General features: G+C 49.7%; 1 protein-coding gene across 9 annotated transcripts in view; it reads left to right on the forward strand.

The window, feature by feature from the left end:
* EP400 (E1A binding protein p400) overlaps positions 1 to 16,841 on the forward strand; it is a 91,496-nt gene that overhangs the window by 14,307 nt on the left and 60,348 nt on the right. For 4 of the 9 annotated variants that reach the window (XM_019668929.1, XM_019668933.1, XM_019668932.1 and 1 more), the window contains exons 3-10: positions 324 to 434; positions 10,191 to 10,281; positions 11,644 to 11,751; positions 12,202 to 12,566; positions 14,314 to 14,604; positions 15,339 to 15,524; positions 15,719 to 15,859; positions 16,386 to 16,464. In XM_019668929.1, coding sequence (XP_019524474.1) covers positions 324 to 434; positions 10,191 to 10,281; positions 11,644 to 11,751; positions 12,202 to 12,566; positions 14,314 to 14,604; positions 15,339 to 15,524; positions 15,719 to 15,859; positions 16,386 to 16,464 — 1,372 coding nt within the window. The remainder of the gene's footprint in view (positions 1 to 323; positions 435 to 10,190; positions 10,282 to 11,643; positions 11,752 to 12,201; positions 12,567 to 14,313; positions 14,605 to 15,338; positions 15,525 to 15,718; positions 15,860 to 16,385; positions 16,465 to 16,841) is intronic. The other 5 variants (XM_019668934.1, XM_019668938.1, XM_019668935.1 and 2 more) reach the window with 3 other exon arrangements.

The raw sequence follows: 16,841 nt of genomic DNA on the forward strand, positions 1-16,841 counted from the left end.
CTGTGCAAACTGCCCGGGAGGCTGTGAGGGTCTGTGCCTGAGAACTGTCTGCCATCCCCATTCCTAGGATTTGAAGTTGCAGAATCTAAGGATGTTGCACGTGTGACTTAAGTTGGAGTTTCTGCAAGATTTGCTGCTGAGTTAGGTTGTTATGTTACAAATCTGTCAAAAAGCAGTTCATTGTCCTTTTAGAGGATTTGATGCAAAAACGTTCCATTTTTAAACACCAAACATCAGTGAGCTATCAGCAGTAAAACTCTAATGAAATTTTGAGCAGTCTTAAAAATTATGTTGCCTTTTTTTCTCAAAATATTTCCTCTCAGGTAAAGGTTGTGACAGGAAAGGATGGGCAGACTGGTACTCCCGTTGCTATAGCAACCCAGCTTCCTCCAAATGTTTCTGCTGCTTTTTCATCCCAGCAGCAACCATTTCAGGTACTTTTCGATGGTTCTCAAATGTAGTCTCATCCCAAACCTTTCCTTCATCACGTATTTAACCTTCGATTACTATTTGCTCTTCAGCATTTTTTTCCCAGAGCCCATTCCTTATTTTAAAAGATAAACCTTCCTGCATATAGAACTATAAAGTTAAATTGCATGAGTCAATGACCCCCAGACCGTAATGCATTATTTTCGTATTGACCTGTAATGCAGTGTGGTGTCAGCGTGCATGTCACCTAACCCTGACAGTCCTGTCCAGTGTGTGCCCAGGGTCCCTATGTGCTGTTTAAATGTGGGTTCTTTCTTGTGTCTTCTCTCTGTATTTTTGAGAACAGTGCAAAACAGAAAAAGAAAGATTTAAGCAGATGATACCTTGACATTTTCTGTAGCTAGAAGAAACACTGACGTGAAACACACCTGAAATCATCAGGGCCTTAGGCTCCTAAATGGATGTTAGTTGAATGCAAACTGATTATTTTTAATTTTTTGAAATGAAATCATTCCGTGTTCCATGAATAATGCCAAGGACCTAAAAGTATGGGTCAGATTCTAGTAGTTTTGGAATAGGTTATGCTGGGTTCTGAAAGCAGTTTCATCTTTGTGGTGACATGTTTGTTTTTTAATTTTGATACAATTTTAAATGCATATAAAAGTTGCAATAACAGTACGAAGAACTCCCCTTATAGCCTTTACCCAAATCCACCCGTTGTTGACTTTTTGCCCCATCTGCATTCCTCTCATTCTCTCTCATCGATGCACACGCACACACTTCCCCCAGACCATTTGAGAGTAAGTTGCAGGCGTGCTGTCGTGCACTTCTGTCCCTAAGCTCTTCAGCATGTCCCAGGTAAGAGTGGTATGTGGCTTGAGCACAGCACAGCGGTCAAGTCGGGAAACTGCTGTGATACGGCCCTGGGACTGAGACGCACTCGCAGGCAGACGGGCCCTGTCTGGACGATGTCCTCCGGAGCAGCCTTTCCCCCGCTGGACTGCCACCATGCTTAGTCGTCAGGCCTCTGGTTGGCTTTAATCTGGGCTGGCCCCTCAGTCTCAGGACCTTCACAGCTTTGAGGAGTTTAGGCCAGTTACTTTGTAGAATGTGCTTTGATGTGGGATTGTGTGGTTTTCACTTGTGTCTGGTGCCAGGTGTGCATTTTTGAGAGGAATACCATAGAAGTGACATTGTGTCCAGCTCAGGGTGCGATCAGGAAGCCTCGGTGTCAGCTTGCCCCATAACGGGTCCACCAGGCTTTTCCAGTGGAAGGTTGTTATTTTTCCTTGGGTCAGTGATACGTAAATTGGGAAAGATACTTCGAGACCATGTAAATATCCAGTATCTCATTGAACTTTTTGACCACTTATTCTAGCATCTAATGATGGGTCTTGCCAAAACCAGTTATCCCCTTAAAGGTTGCAAAATGGATTTTCTAACTCCATAACTTCTTCTGCATTTATTAGTTGGCATTCTGCTATAGTGATGAGCTTTCTTTTCTCTTCCCTTTATATATGTATACATGGGTTCTTATTCTAATTGGTAGGTTGTAATATGTTACTGTTTGTTCACTGAAACTTATTTAATTCAGTAGAATTTACTTTTTTGGTCTGTAGTTCCCTGAGTGTTGACTGGCACGTAGGGTCATGTAGCCACCATCACAGTCAGGACACTGTGTCCCCGCGTCCCGCTCCCTTGGTGCCACTTTGTGGTCGAAATGCACCCTCCCTGATCCTGTCCCCATCTCAGCGATTCCACCTCTCCCAGGATGAGATGTCAGTGAGTGGACTCTGTGGCCCTGGCTGCTCGCAGTGGGCACAGTGCCATGGGGGCCATCGCGTGGTCGCATGGGTGGTCGCGTGTGCTGCCAAGTGCTGTTCTGTTATTTGCGTGGTCCCAGTTTGCCCACTCCCCCTTCGAAGGACACTTGAGGTGTTTCCAGTTTGGGGTGCGTCGGAATAAAGTTCCTGTGATGTTCACATGCAGGTTTTTGTGTGGACGTAGGCCTTCGTGCCCTTTGAGTGAATGCCCAGGAGACAGATTGCTGGGTTGGTGACTAGGTGTATGTTCAACTTTATAAGAAACCCCAGACTTTGCACAGCGGCCGCCTTAGTCCTGCACCTCACCAGGACGTCCTGTTGTAGTCATTCCGAGACACGTAGGGGTGTCAGCTTGTGTAGCTCAAGGCACATGTGGAGAGCGTGCTCATGTGTTCCCTCGCCATTTGTGTGCCTTCTTGGGGGAAACACCTGTTTACTTTCTTCTCCCATCGTTTTCACGTTGGTTGTTTCATTATGCTTGTATTTGAGGGTTCTTTGCATAATCTGGATATAAGTTTTTTGTCAGATATAAGTTTGCAAAATGTTTCCCATTCTGTGGCTTATCTTTTTCTCCTTTGATAATATTTTTTCACAGAGCAAAAGTTTTAAATTTTGATGCAGTCTATTTTAACAATTTTTTTCTTTCATGGATTGTGCTTTTGACATCATATCTGAGAACTCTTTGCTGAACCCAAAGTCATAAAAATTTCTCCTATGTTTTCTTCTGTAAGTTGTACAGTTTTATGCTGTACATTTTTGTCTGTGATCCATTCTGAGTGAAGCTTTGTTTAACATGACAAGCATAGGTTCATTTCTTTGCATGTCAATACCCAGTTGTCCCCACACCATTTCTTAAAAAGACTGCCCTATATATGTTGAGCTTACTGTGCGTGTTTGCCAGAAGTCAGGCGACCCTGTCTGTGGGTCTGTGTCTCGACTCTTCCTTCGCCTGCTTATCTTTTGCTGGGGCCCCTCTGTCCTGACTGCTGTAGTTTTGTAGTATTTGTAGTATGAGCTTGGTAGTGGGAGTTCTTCACCTTTGTTCTTTTCCAGAATTGTTTTGGGCATTCCAGTTCCTTTCCCTTTGTGGTACCTACAAAACATCCTGCCAGGATTTTGACTGGGATTGCATGGACTCTGTTGACCAGTTGGGGAAAGGCAGTATCTTGACTATATTGCACCTTTCAGGCCAGGAATAGGGTATATCACTCCATTTATTTTGGTTTCCTTTGATTTCATTCTTCAGTGTTTTGTAGTTTTCAGCATCCCAATTCTGTATGTATTTTTTAAAATTTATACCCAAGTATTCCGATTTTTCTGTGGTATTGTAAATGGTACTTAAATTTTTGAAATTTTGTAGTTCATTGCAAGTATATAGGAATACAGTTGATTATTTGAACCTGTATTCTGCAACCTTGCCAAACGCATTAGGTTTAGCTTTTTTGTAGATTTCCATGGGTTTTTCTACCGAGAGAATCATGTCTGCAAAGAAAGCAAGATTTTTTTTTTCCTGTCTATGTTTTATGTTTCTTTTTCTTGCCTTGCTGTATTAGCAAAGGCGAGAAAAGGAGTGGTAAGATCAGGCATTCTTACCTTCTTCCCAGTCTTAGAGGGAAAACATTACTCTTTCACCATTAGGTATGATGTTACCTGTAGATTTTGTAGATGTCCTTTATCAGAAGGTTAAGGAAATTCCTTTAGTCCTAGTATTTATCGTGATGGATGTTGGAGTCTGTCTGATGCTATTTCTGCACCTGTCTGCATGGCCGTGTGCTGCTTTCCTTTGGTCTGGACGTGTAGTGGATTTCGTGTGCTGGGCATAGCTTGTAAGCAGGGTGTGCACACATCTTGAGTGTGACGGTTTGTTTTTTGAAAAGTGTCCATATAACCCACACACCTGTCAAGATGTCCACTTCTGTCATGTCTGCTCGTGCTCCCACTAGTCATCTGCTGCTCAGTCCCCCACCCCATGGTTTTGATGCTCAGTTATCTGATTTGGCCGGTTGGAGCCCCCCCCCAGGCTGCGGCATGCTCCTAACACCCCTTCCCTGAGACGCCCTGCGAGTACCTCCTTCCTTCGTGGCACAAGACACTGAGGCGCATCGTGCCCGCGGCTTCATCCAGCCCAGGACGCGGGCCCTGCACCTGGGGCCTGCTCCTCTCTCCTGTCACAGGTCACTAAATGGAGCCCGACGCTTAGGGCCTCTTGTCACATGTTCGATACAGTCGTGAAATTGGAGATTGTCAGGAAGTTGATCAGTGGGCATTTTTCCTGTTGATGTGTGGAAGAATGCGGTGCATTAGTGCACATGTAGGCCACCCTGGGACAGGACAGTGGAAGCTCGGAGTGCTGGTAGCCTTGTGGAGATGTGCAGTCTTGACAGCCATGGACCAGCACACTCCAGCTTGCTGAAACGAAGCTGGGCAGAGCCCGATGTGGCTCAGTGGGATTGTCACCCACTTCTGATGGCAGTGTTGTGTGGAGACATCTGGAAACACTGGCATGACCTGGAGAAGGTAAGGCGCGCAGACATGCTCTCAGGGCACCGCTGTGTGCGCTCCAGAAAACACGTATGCCGGTGTCCTAGCAGCGTTGTCTCAGAGCCCCAGCCCGGAAAGAACCAGGATGGCCACCGGCAGCAGAGCAGAGCAGCCGATCGCGCACGCTCACGAGAGGGCAGTAGTGCAAATGAGCGAACCACAGCCCCAGCACGCGTAGCCATGGGCTGGCCTTAGCACACCTGTGCCGCAGAAGGGCTGACAGGAGAGCATAGGTGCAGTTCCTTCAGTGACCGCGCACCAGGAGCACAGCCCAACGAGATGTGTGGGTGAGGGCATTACGGGAAATGGCCCGCAGCTTAGGCAGCCGGGGCCCCGGGTAGGAGGGGGGCGGGCGCCTTCCCAGTGTGCAGGGCCTCAGGCGCCAGGAGCAGCTGTGTCCTCAGCCCTGTGACGGGTCCACGGTGATCCCTGTTACTGCTCTTTTAAACTGCACATAACTTTTCCCACTTTGCCCCTCACGTTTTACTATGAAACATGTCAAACATAGAGGAAAGTTGAACAGTGTTCACTGAACACCCACATCCCAGCATTTAAATTCTGACGAACTTTTATTGTGCTTTTAAAATTATGCATGTTAATAATTTCTTTTGTATATATGATCTATTTCATAATAAAAATGTTTACGAGACTAAAAGGCAACCCAAGGAATCACCCTTCTAAATTAGAGGTTTTTTGAGGCAAGTATTAGTGGATATCAAAGGAAATAGGAATTTGGAGGCTCTGTCAGAAGAGAATTGAAATGTAAAACATACCCTTTGTTTTCTTTGGAAAAAAAATCTCAGTATGACTTTTAGTATTTACAACCAATTGTACATTTTTATATTGACTAATGAAACCCTAGAGGTAAGAGTTCCCTGTAGTACATACGTATGAACCTCTGATTCCACGACTGGGAGGTAGTATCACAGAGTGCCAAGGTGTTGCATGAAAAGTGTTTACAATACACACATACGCACACACATGTTTACTTCTATGAAAAGTACCGTTCCAATTAGAGAGTACCTCAGTGATCTTTCTGTTGGAGACAATGAAGACCCATAATTCCATCTTCCAGAGATTTTTTTATATGTATACCAGTTGACAGTATATTTACACTTTTAAAAATGTCATTTAATCACTGTTTATGTTTATACTTTTAATAATCCTTATTTTAACAGCTCCTCATTCCCACCACATTGAGGAACTGTGATTCATTTAAACCACTTTAATTTTAGGTTATTCTCTTTTGAAAACTATTTTCCAAGTGACATCAGTGAACGAAGAAAGGCTGAGTCTATTCCGAGTGTTCACCATGTATTGTTACTTTGTTCTCAGCTAAAAGTGGCCCTAGATTTCCTGCAGCCAGCACTGTGAAGCCTTCTAAAGAGAGGCTCAGACATATTCTCACGGTGAATTTTATTATCTGCAACCAATTACAGGATTTTTATGATAAGCTCGACTATTGCTGGTTAAGCTCTAGAAGTACATTCAGCATTCTCTGTCTTACATACAGATTCATTTCTCTTTGCTTCCAGGTTTTGAGGTGGTATTGAAGAGTGCAGTTATTATATACAACATAACACTATTTTATTACAGTTATTTAGACATTAACCATCCTAGTTGGAGATTGTGTTCCAATGATTATAATTTTAGAGAAAATAATTATAGTTCTGTACCCCAGTCCCCAAGCAATTGTTTTTCTTTACTCTTAACACACGTGTTCATATTTTTAGGTGATAGTTTAATTTTTTAAAAGATTTTTATTGGGGAATTGGGGAGGGGAACAGTGTTGGGATATTGGGGAAGGGGAACAGCCAAGTTGTTATCCTTCAGTCTTAGTTGCGGAGGGCACAGCAAGCTCAGCTCCAAGTCAGTCGCCATCTGGCTGCCCGTGGGCAGCTCATGGCTGCTCAGCTCAAGGTGCTATGTTCAGTCTTAGTTGCAGGTGGGCGTAGCCACCATCCCATGCGGGAGTCGAACCGGCAGCCTTGTTGTTAAGAGCATGCATTCTATCCCCTGAGCCACCCCGGGCAGCAGCTCAGCTCAAGGTGCCGAATTCAGTCTTTTAGTTGTGGGCGGGCATAGCCCACCATGGAGTCGAACAGGCAACCTTGTTAGGAGCACGTGCTCTCACCAGCTGAGAAATCCTGCCACCTGTTGGCAGCTCAGCATCAGCTCAGCTCGGGCGCAGCTCACTGGCCCACGTGGGAATTAAACTGGCGACCCTGTTGCTCAGAGTTCGCATTCTTAAGCCAGCTCTTAACCAACTGAGCCACTTGGCCGGCCTCAGTTTGTTTTAATAGACACACTTTAAGAAGAATGTAAGGGGCCGGCCAAGTGGTTCAGTTGGTTAAGAGCGTGAGCTCTGAGCAACAGGCTCACTGGTTCGATTCCCACATGGGCCAGTGAGCTGCACCTGAGCTGAGCTGCCGCTGAGATGCCAACAGGTGGCAGAATGGCTCAGCTGGTGAGAACACGTGCTCCTAACAAGGTTGCCTGTTCGACTCCATGGTGGGCTACGCCCGCCCACAATTAAGATTGAACACGGCACCTTGAGCTGAGCAGCCGCGAGCTGCTGATGAGTGGCCGGATGGCAACTGGACTTGGAGCTGAGCTAGCTGCGCCCTCCACAACTAAGTTTGAAGGACAACAACTTGGCTGTTCCCCTTCCCCAATTCCCCATTAAAATTAAAATTAAAAAAAAAAATAGAAGAAGAACGTAAGGTGCGCAGTCCATGCCTTCCTTAGCACCCTGGCCCGTGGCTTAGCCGGGGGAGACTTCTTTCAGAGTCCTGACTTGAGAGACCTGAGGTCACCCGGCCCAAAGTCCTATTGATGTACAGCGCTCAGGAATCAGGAAGGTCACCTCATTCCCTGAGCCCTTCCATCCTTTTGGTGACTGAGTGAGCGCCCAGCCTCAGAACGCCACAGACCCAGTGACTTTACAGTTTGTTTGTATATTCGAAGTGGGCAGAAACTTACCCCGGTAACTGCCCACCACACCCACTGGTTTTTATTCTTTGTCCAGAAGGACGTAAGCCCGTGCCTCTTCAAGGTGGCAGCCCTTCCACATGCCTGTTCTATGAGCTGCACCTCAGTTCCTTCAGGTGCTCTGTTCTTGAGGCAGTTGCTAGACTGCTGGACACTTCATTGTCTTCAGTGGATAAAGCTTGTTTGACATTGTCTCTCAGAATGGGCAGTTGGAATTCAGTTCCCATCGCTCTGAAAACCAAGAGTTGGGCAGTGAGGCAGTTAAGGAAGAGAGGTTGGCCCTTCCTGTCAGGGTCTTTGATGAGAAGTTTTTATTTTAATGAAGTCCAGTTTATCAAGTTTTTCACATCGATTGCTTTTGGCACCATTTTGTTGAAAAAACTTCCCATTCCCTTTGCTCCCAAGCTAGGAAATGACGTGATGGTGGCAGTCATTTACGGGGTCTGCCTCTGGGCTCCCTGGTCCGTGCTTTTTACCTGTGTGTCCATCCTTCAGTGACACTGTGCCGTCCTGGTGACCGGAGGCCATGGCGAGTCTCGAGGTTCTTCTCTGGAGCATGTTCCCAGTGCGCTGACCTTTGCAGCCCTCTGTCCAGTAATTGTTCTGTCGCTGTTACCTGGTTTTCTCTGTGAATAGTTTCTTTCTGTCCTTCGTTAAGCATTATTTCTTTCTGTCCTGGACATACTTACTAAAGCCACTGCCAGTTCCATGGTATGGGTCCACTGATGGTTTTCTGAGTATGGCTCGTGTTTCCCGTGTCGTGTTTTGGGATAGTCTTGAATTGGATTTCGAATGTTGTGAATAATAATAGGTTGTAGAGAGTCTGGGTTCTGTTATATTCTTCTGAGGAGCACTGATTGTTTTGCTTTCACAGCTTGTTAGCATGATTGAACTGGAACCGTGCACTCAGGCTCCCGAGTGTCGGCACCTGAAGTCTCATTGTTGGCACGCGGTCGTGCTCGGGGTCTCTGTGTCTGTGGCTCAGGAGGCAGCCAGAGCTGATGGACAGAGTGTGGTCCTCCCCGTCTGCAGCCGCCTCCTGTGGTGACTCCCCTGCCTCTCCTGCTGTGGCTCTCTGCTCCCACCCCAGGGCTCTGAGAGCAGTGAGTCTGTGTGTGGGCCTAAGCTGGACCATCAGCACAGATGAGCCCTCCTGCCAGAGCCGTCAAGTAAAGCCGGAGACTGCCTGGTCCCACTCCCTTCCTGCAAGTACTGGGCCGTCCTGTGTCTGCCCACCATGTTTTTGTGTTTATCTGGGGTGCGTTTGGTCCAGTAGGAAGGACTTGGCTGTTACTGGACACAGAGCCTTTTATCAACTTGTTTCATTAAAAAAAACACACAGCAAACCCTTCTTTTGGTTATATAAGTAATACGTGTTCATTGTAAACCGTTTGGAGAATTTAGAAAAGTGCACACACACAAATTATAAACTCCCTGTAATTCTGTCCCCAGAGATAACCACCATCCACATGTTGTCTGTTTTTCAAATCATTCTTTTCTTCCCTCCCTCCCTCCCTCCTCCTCTCTCCCTGTCCATCCTTCCCTCCCCCTCCTCCCTCCCTCATCTCCATTAAATGTAAACGGTTGTAGTTTCCCTCTCCATCCCTCTGAAGCCACTCCCATGGGAGGCAGGGCCAGCAGCCCCCACACAGACCCGTGGCTTTGCCTAGGCGCCTGTAACTTTTGCATTTAAAATGTCTTGCTAAGTAGAGTGGACATAATTGAACCTTTAAAAATTAGCAACCAGTGGGCGTTAGGTTGAAGGATGGCGCAGAGACGGGAAAGGTGTAGGGTGCCCGCTCGGCTCCTTTCTGTCTTGGCCAGTAGCTTTTCATGCAGACTTTTCACATGACCTCTATCTGTTGCACACACTGCGTGTATCAAGTGGGTGGGGTGCTAACTGTCCAAATACCATTTCGAAGATCCAAGTTAATTAGACTTATTAATTGGGGTTTTCGTGTAATTTTCCAGTAGGAAAACAATTGCAGCCTTTCTTTCTATTACTCAGCTGTTGTTTTTTGGGGAGATGAGTGATGTCAGGCTGTGTGACTGACCAGGGAGGCTCAGCTGTAGTCTTACATCTAAGAGCAATGCCTCCTGGCTCTTCCCCTCTGGCCACCGCTCTGTGAGCAGGGCCAGTGTGCTTCATAAGGACTGTAGGTTTGCATTGGTCTGAAATCCATTTCAAACCTGAATAGTACACCTTTTACAAGTCCTTTTTTTCTTCCAGAGGTAAGTTAGAACTTCAAGTTACTATATGGAAACATACATTGCATACGCATATTTAAATACATTGGGTAGATAACGTTTCTGTTATGAAAAAGGAGTGAGGCTAATGTTTGGGGTGATTATGTTGGTAGTAGTTTTATTCATTCTTGGAATGCACTTAAATTATTTCTTTTTCAGCAGCAAGGCCTCCCAGGGAGCCTGGTGACAGGGGCTGGAAGTGCCATAGAAACGGACCCCTTTAGGAGACAGCAGGCGGGACCCCCGGCAGGTATGTCCGACGCCCAGGCTGCCTCAAAACCAACGGGCTTCTCAGTGGGGATTACGGTGTAGTGGCCACACGCTTCTAAAGCGTGAACGCTGAAGAACTTGGTTTTGGTTAGTTTCTGCTTTGGAAGTTAATTTTTCTTATCACGAGTACCAGCTCAACAAGGTATTTCTGTAGCTGTTCATGTGTACTGACGCAGGGGCTTGTCAGTCGAGTGGGAGTATTCCGTGTTGATTTTCTAAGTGCATTTTTAGGCTCTTTAATCCTCAGGATACGATTAAATGTAAAACCATCTGCTTTTTCAAGTTGTCATTCCTTTTTTCAAACTGAATTTTTTTCTTCAAATTACAAATTTAATATACTTTAAAATTGTGAACGGCTCAAAGGGTGCAACTTAAGCCTACCTCTGGTTTGGTATTTCCTGCTCACTCCTTAACCACAGAGGTAGCTGTGGTTAACATCTGTCCACACACAAGCATTGTTACCTGTGTGTCATTCTGTCATGCTGGAAAAACTCAAATGTGAGCATGCTGGAAAAACTCAAATGTGAGCATCTGAACACTGTTACAGCTTTCATATTAACTCACTGGGCCAGCTTTCCTAGCTTGTTCTTTTTGATGGCTGCATAGTATTCCATTGCATGGGCGGTTCCTTAATTTATCAAGCCCTTGTTAGCACCACCTTTTTTCTGTTCTAATCAACACAGTGTTGAACATCTATCTTACATTTTTTTCCTGCATGTTTGTCAATTTATCAAAAGGAACAGCTCTTACAAACCAAATTGCTAGATCAGGGTGCATGTGCAGTTGAGTGTTGGTGACGCCAAACTGCCCTCTAAGGGGTAGGCCCAGCTCTGACTCCCATCTGCGGTTCCGCTCCCATACATCTGGGCCGTGGTATTAAGTATGATTGCTCTCTTAATCTTTGTGAATCTGAGGGGTGAACATGTAAATCTTTTGTTTCGATGTGGATTTCTTCAATTTCGATAAGGCTCCACAGCATCTTCCTGTGTATCGGCCTTCTGAGCCTGTCCTCTGCTTGCTGTCTGTGTTCTTTGCCCATTTCGTCTGGTTGTCAGCACTCCGTGTTAACCTGTGAGAGCTTTCTGAACGTTGGCCAGACCTGCCTTTTGCCACCGTGTGTTACACATCTGTCTCTTAGGTGGTAGCTTGTCCTTTGCCTTTTTTTGATACTATTTCTTATATTTGCAAATTTTTAATGAAAAATTATATGGTTTTGGATTTTGGTTCATGCATAGAAAGGTCTCCCTGTTTAAATATTATGAAAGCACTTACACATGTTTTTTTACTCCTTTTATGGTTTTATTTTTATATCAAACTGCACCTTTTCTGAAAATTATTCTAGAGCAATCTAAGCGATCTCGACTTGAAGTTGGTCACCAAGGGGTAGTTTTCCAGCACCCAGGGGTGAATACGGGAGTTCCTCTCCAGCAGTTAATGCCGACAGTTCAAGGTAAGCCCCAGCCCCAGCGCTTGCCCTTGTAGCTCAGGAGGGAGTGCGGGCAGGGCCGAGGCAGCTCCAGGCCAGAGATGTGCGGCCGGGCCAGCGTGTTGGTGCCTCCGAGCACAGTCATTCGTGGGACGCGCCCCCGAGACCAGGCCTCAGCCCTTTAGCTGGGCCCCAGGTGCCCCGTCCCCAGGCGTCTCCAGTTGCACTTGTGTGTCTTTCTGAGAACACCCTGCGTGTCCCCAACACCATCCTGCGTGACACTACAGGTAGAGGTCAGGCGCCTTCTTCCTCTTCTATGTGCTCCCCTGCAGGTAGACCTGCTATAGCTGTGTGCTCTCGCCAGTTAAACTTCCCATCTGCGCGTGTGCTGGGTGGGACAGGATGGGTGGTCTGACCCCCTACGTGCTCCTGAGCTGTGTGGGTCAGTGCTGCGGGGCCTCCCCTGTCTTATAGGAGGGATGCCTCCTGCCCCCCAGGCCGCTCAGCTCGCAGGACAGAAGCCGAACCAGCAGCAGTATGACCCGTCCACAGGGCCCCCGGTGCAGAACGCCGCCAGCCTGCACACGCCGCCCCCGCAGCTCCCCAGCAGGCTGGCCCCGGCCGGCCTCCCTGCGACACCCCTGCCGCCGGCACTGCAGTTCCCACAGCCGCCGCAGCCGGCAGAGCCACAGGCAAAGGCACCACCACCCAATGCACCCGTCCCAGCACCCTCCGCTGGCCAGCATCCTGCACCCACGCAGCCCACACCACCGGCCCTGCACGTGCCCATGCCCGGGAAGGCGCAGATGCAGGCCCCACCGCTGCCGTGCCAGCCCCAGGTACTCTGCGCCCTTGTGCTCTGTCCCTTGGGCATGGGGGGGAGGGAGCCACCTGTGTGACCCGATGGCAAGGCGCTGCCCTCAGCAGCCTGCTCTCCCACTCCAGCAGTCGCAGCATGGCTTCATCAGGCCCTGTGATTATAGTTGTCATTCAGTTATCAGAAAACAGTGCGGTTCTTGCTGCTGCTGTCAGCACAGAGCCATGCAAAGGGCCTGTGTCCACTGTCTCTCACCGCTTTGCCCAGTAAGGTGGACATCAGGGGCCGTGCTCAGATGCAGCTCGGGGTGGCGGGGCTGCAGCAGGCCATGCGGCTGCAACAAGCTGCCTGCCAGGCTACCCCCAAGGGCACCTGCCCCCTTAGACGCCCTGCAGACACGTGTTCAGGAGCCGCTTTCTCACTGACAAGGGCTTTCCGAGGTGGGCCTTGCGCTCAGGTTCTTTCTGGTTCCTTGAGCTCCATGGCAAAGTGTGATCTTCTGTACCAGTCACTCAGAGCACTTTCTCCTTACGTGCGTCGGGCGCCAGGCCAGAGAAGCAGTTACCGGCATTTTCTTTCTTCTGCCACGCAACCCTTTGAGCAGATAATTGTCCCCGTTTTCCCCATGAGAAGACTGAGGCCAGGGAGGCCAAGTAAACTAGCCATTGACTGGAGGCTGTGAGTGCAGCCCAGGTGCAGGTGAAGCTCTGGCCACCCGCCCTGAGGGGACACCCACCGGGTGGGCGTCACTGACTGTGGGCCTCGGGTTGTGAACATATGCTGACTCCAGGTGCCACTGAGGCTTCTCTCTGATCTGTGAACCGGACTTTTGTTGAGGAATCAGCTGTGGAACCTGAGTTTAAAGAAGCTTATTGCCAAATCCACAGAAACCTGTCCCTTCTCGATTAGGAGGGGCTGCAGGCTTTCTCTAAAGGCCACCAAGAGGGGTATAAATGTACTTGAGGCTTTGCAGGTGGGGGGTTCCCGTCGCAGTCCTTCAGCTCTGCTGCTGAAGGCGAGAGCAGCCCTGGGGCATGCAGGGACGGCTGTGTTGCGGCCAGTCGGGTTTTCTCTCCAGAGGTTTGCGACCGACCAGTGTGCAACCCTGAAGTAGGAGGGAGCTCCTTAGCTGCAGAGGCAGAAGCCGCACGCCAAGACAGGCACGTCTGGCTTGTTCTGGGTCCCGGAGGTGTGGCTCCATGTGGCATCTGCCTGCCCTCGGCCCTCCCGGGTCATAGTGCAGCTGGCCTGCCCTGCTGTCTGCTCCCCTCTTCCCGACAGAACCGCTGTCTGGGCTGATCTTCGCCTTCAGTCAGGGAAGGGCCCTAGTTGTGCCCTGATCTCTCGGGAAGGCCACCAGCTGTGTACGCGCCCTTCAGAGCGAATCTGCAGGATGAGCGTTCGGTAGCGTTCAGCTAAGAGGCAACTTGCACAATGGACGTTTCTAAAAAAACCCTTGAGAAAAACAGGAGAAAGGCTGAAAAAAGCAAAGGCAGAAACAAAAAAAGGAAGAGCTTACATGACACAAGACAATATGTGGGGTTTATAATGGAGTCTCATGGGGCTTTGTGGATTAAAGGGTGTGTTCCTGGCCAATATAACTTAGTTTGTGTCATCGTGGTTTGTGGATGTGATCTGTGTTCGGTTGCGTGGCTGTGGGGGAGGCATCGGTGCCGTCACATGTGCCCGTACGCTGTCTCTGGTGTCTGGGTGCTGTGAGTGGAGCTGGAGTCGCATCTTCACCTGATCGCCTCTTTTCTGCCTGCTAGACGGTGACGTCCACGAGACCCCCTGTGGACCCCGCGCAGCCCTGTCAGCGGCCCCCACCCACCTCCTCAGCCTCGGCCATTGCTCCCACCAGCGGCTCAGGCCCAGGACCCTCGCCTGCACGGGCCTCCCCAGTGAATAGACCCTCAGCAGCCAGCAAGTCGCTGTCTCCGGTCACCTCCCGGTCCCCGGGGGCAGCTGTGTCAGCCCCGCCAAAGCCACAGAGCCCAGCTCAGAATGCCGCCCCACCCCCAGACGCCTCTCAGGATAAGCTAGCAGGACAGATAGCACTGGTAAGGAGACTGGGTGCCTTCCGACTGTGACACTGTGACATGCGTCTGGCTTCATCTCTCAGGATGCAGCATTTGACAGCTGCACACCTGACAGTAAGGACAGTCCACTTGCTTTGTAATCAGCGGGAACCAAGATTGAAACCAAGTAGTTTGGCCTGTCTTGGAGGAGGGAGACTTGTGTGGGGTCTTTTCTGTGCTGAAGCCAGCGTTCGGGGCTGCTGTCACCTCAGGCCATAGCTGAGGGACCAGGAGGCGGGCTGTGTTATGAGGTTGGGGGGCAGCGCTCAGAGTCCCCAGGTCGGTGAGGGTCCCGGCCGAGCCGATGGCGCTGTTTGTTGGGGAGGCTGAGTAGTGCCTCTGTTCAGCTTCATTAGAGGAGTTAAAAGAAACCCACACTGGGAGGATCGGATAAACCCAGCACCGCCTGTACCAGGTTTAACCCAGTGATCGTGTGTGGCCCGACCTACTTGACCCGTCCCCCCTTCCCGCTGGGGTGAGAGCAGATTCCAGGCTGCCCTGTCCCGTGCAGTTCCCCGCCGGGGCATGGTGTGAGCTGTGTTCCGAGTTCTGAGACCGGCAGGACCGCTGCTTGGGCGCCTGTGGCTCCAGGAGAAGTCGCCCGCCCCTTCTGACCTTTGTGACTGAGACTGTCACATAGTGGGGCTCACAGACCTGGGATCTGAATGAGTGGAACACACTTAATAATTGCGTGTTCCCCCACCCGGTCCCCGCAGGAAAACCAGATCCATCAGCGAATAGCAGAGCTGAGGAAGGAAGGCCTGTGGTCCCCTAGGCGGCTGCCCAGGCTGCAGGAGGCCCCGCGCCCCAGAGCTCATTGGGACTACCTGCTAGAGGAGATGCAGTGGATGGCCACGGACTTCGCCCAGGAGAGGAGGTGGAAAGTGGCCGCTGCCAGGAAGGTGGGTTTCAACCACTGGGCGTTAGGAGGTCACAGTGCCTGGGGCGGTGGGCCTCGCAGCGCAGCTCTCTCGAGGCCGTCCTAGCAGATGCTGCTCTCACTGAGAAGCATGGAGCCGTGCCCCGAGAAGACTTCTGAGAAACTCTCTTATAGCGTGACACAGCGTAAAACATAAGTTTTGGACTTCTTTGCTAGCTCGTCAGGACGGTAGCGCGGCATCATGAGGAAAAGAAGCTCCGTGAGGAAAGGGGGAAGAGAGAGGAGCAGAGCCGGCTGAGACGGATAGCTGCCTCAGCTGCCAGAGAAATTGAGTATTTCTGGTCAAACATCGAACAGGTAAAGGCTGCCAGTAGTGGGGTCCTGGAAACCTAGCCTGTCAGGGCTGGCGAGCTGCCTCTGAACAGCGTGGTGATGACATGGTGCCTCCGTGTCCCTTAGAAAGCACGCGAGGTGGGCCCCGCGCCACCCTGGTGCCTTCGGGACTGCTGGCTCCTCAGGAGGTGGGGCCCTCGTCTGTTTCTCTTTGTGTGTAAATCACGTCGGCTGCACCCCACGGGCTTTGTGAGCTCCCTGAGGCCCCTCCAACAGCGTAGGTCACTAAAGGAGCTTATTTCCAGAATGGCTGCTCTGTCTCCCCTTCCGTTTAAAAAAATTCTCATTTCACTACCTGACAGAATTTGGGCAGGATACAGTTAGATACAAAATACATGAAAAGGACCAAACGGGGAACTTCCTTCTGAAGTAATGGGAATGAGGCTGGGACGACAGTGTGTGTGAGCTGGGAGGTTTCCGTACACGGCGTCCTGCAGCTGTGTTAGCTCACCTCGTCGGTAACACACTTCGTTTAACTTTCTGTGTTTAGGTGGTGGAAATAAAACTGCAAGTAGAATTAGAAGAGAAAAGGAAGAAGGCCTTAAATTTACAGAAAGTGTTCAGGAAAGGTATGATACTTGGGAAAAAGCCTTACCTTTTTGGGGTTGTCATTTGCCTGATTCCCTGCTCATCGGGCACCTTGTTACGAGGTGGCCGCCCAGGGCGGCTGTGTGCTCAGCGTTTGCAAGCACGTGGTCTGCGCGATGGACACGCTACTCTCAGTGGAGCTGCTCTAGCTGCATGTTTCAGCTCTTCTGAGCTTTGCTGGATGAGTCAGCACCCCCAGGTTGATCAGCTTTGGGGTGCTCTCAGAATTGAGGCGGTCCCTGGGCGGGGACATGGACTCCCCAAGGCATGTGACTGTGGAGTCCTCCTTGTGTGGCCCATGCACTGCCTCTCGGCGCTCCACGGTAGCTGCCCTGTCACGGGTGGAGACCAGGCACCA

This window comes from Hipposideros armiger, unplaced genomic scaffold, assembly GCF_001890085.2.
Source record: "Hipposideros armiger isolate ML-2016 unplaced genomic scaffold, ASM189008v1 scaffold_544, whole genome shotgun sequence".
NCBI lineage: Eukaryota > Metazoa > Chordata > Mammalia > Chiroptera > Hipposideridae > Hipposideros > Hipposideros armiger.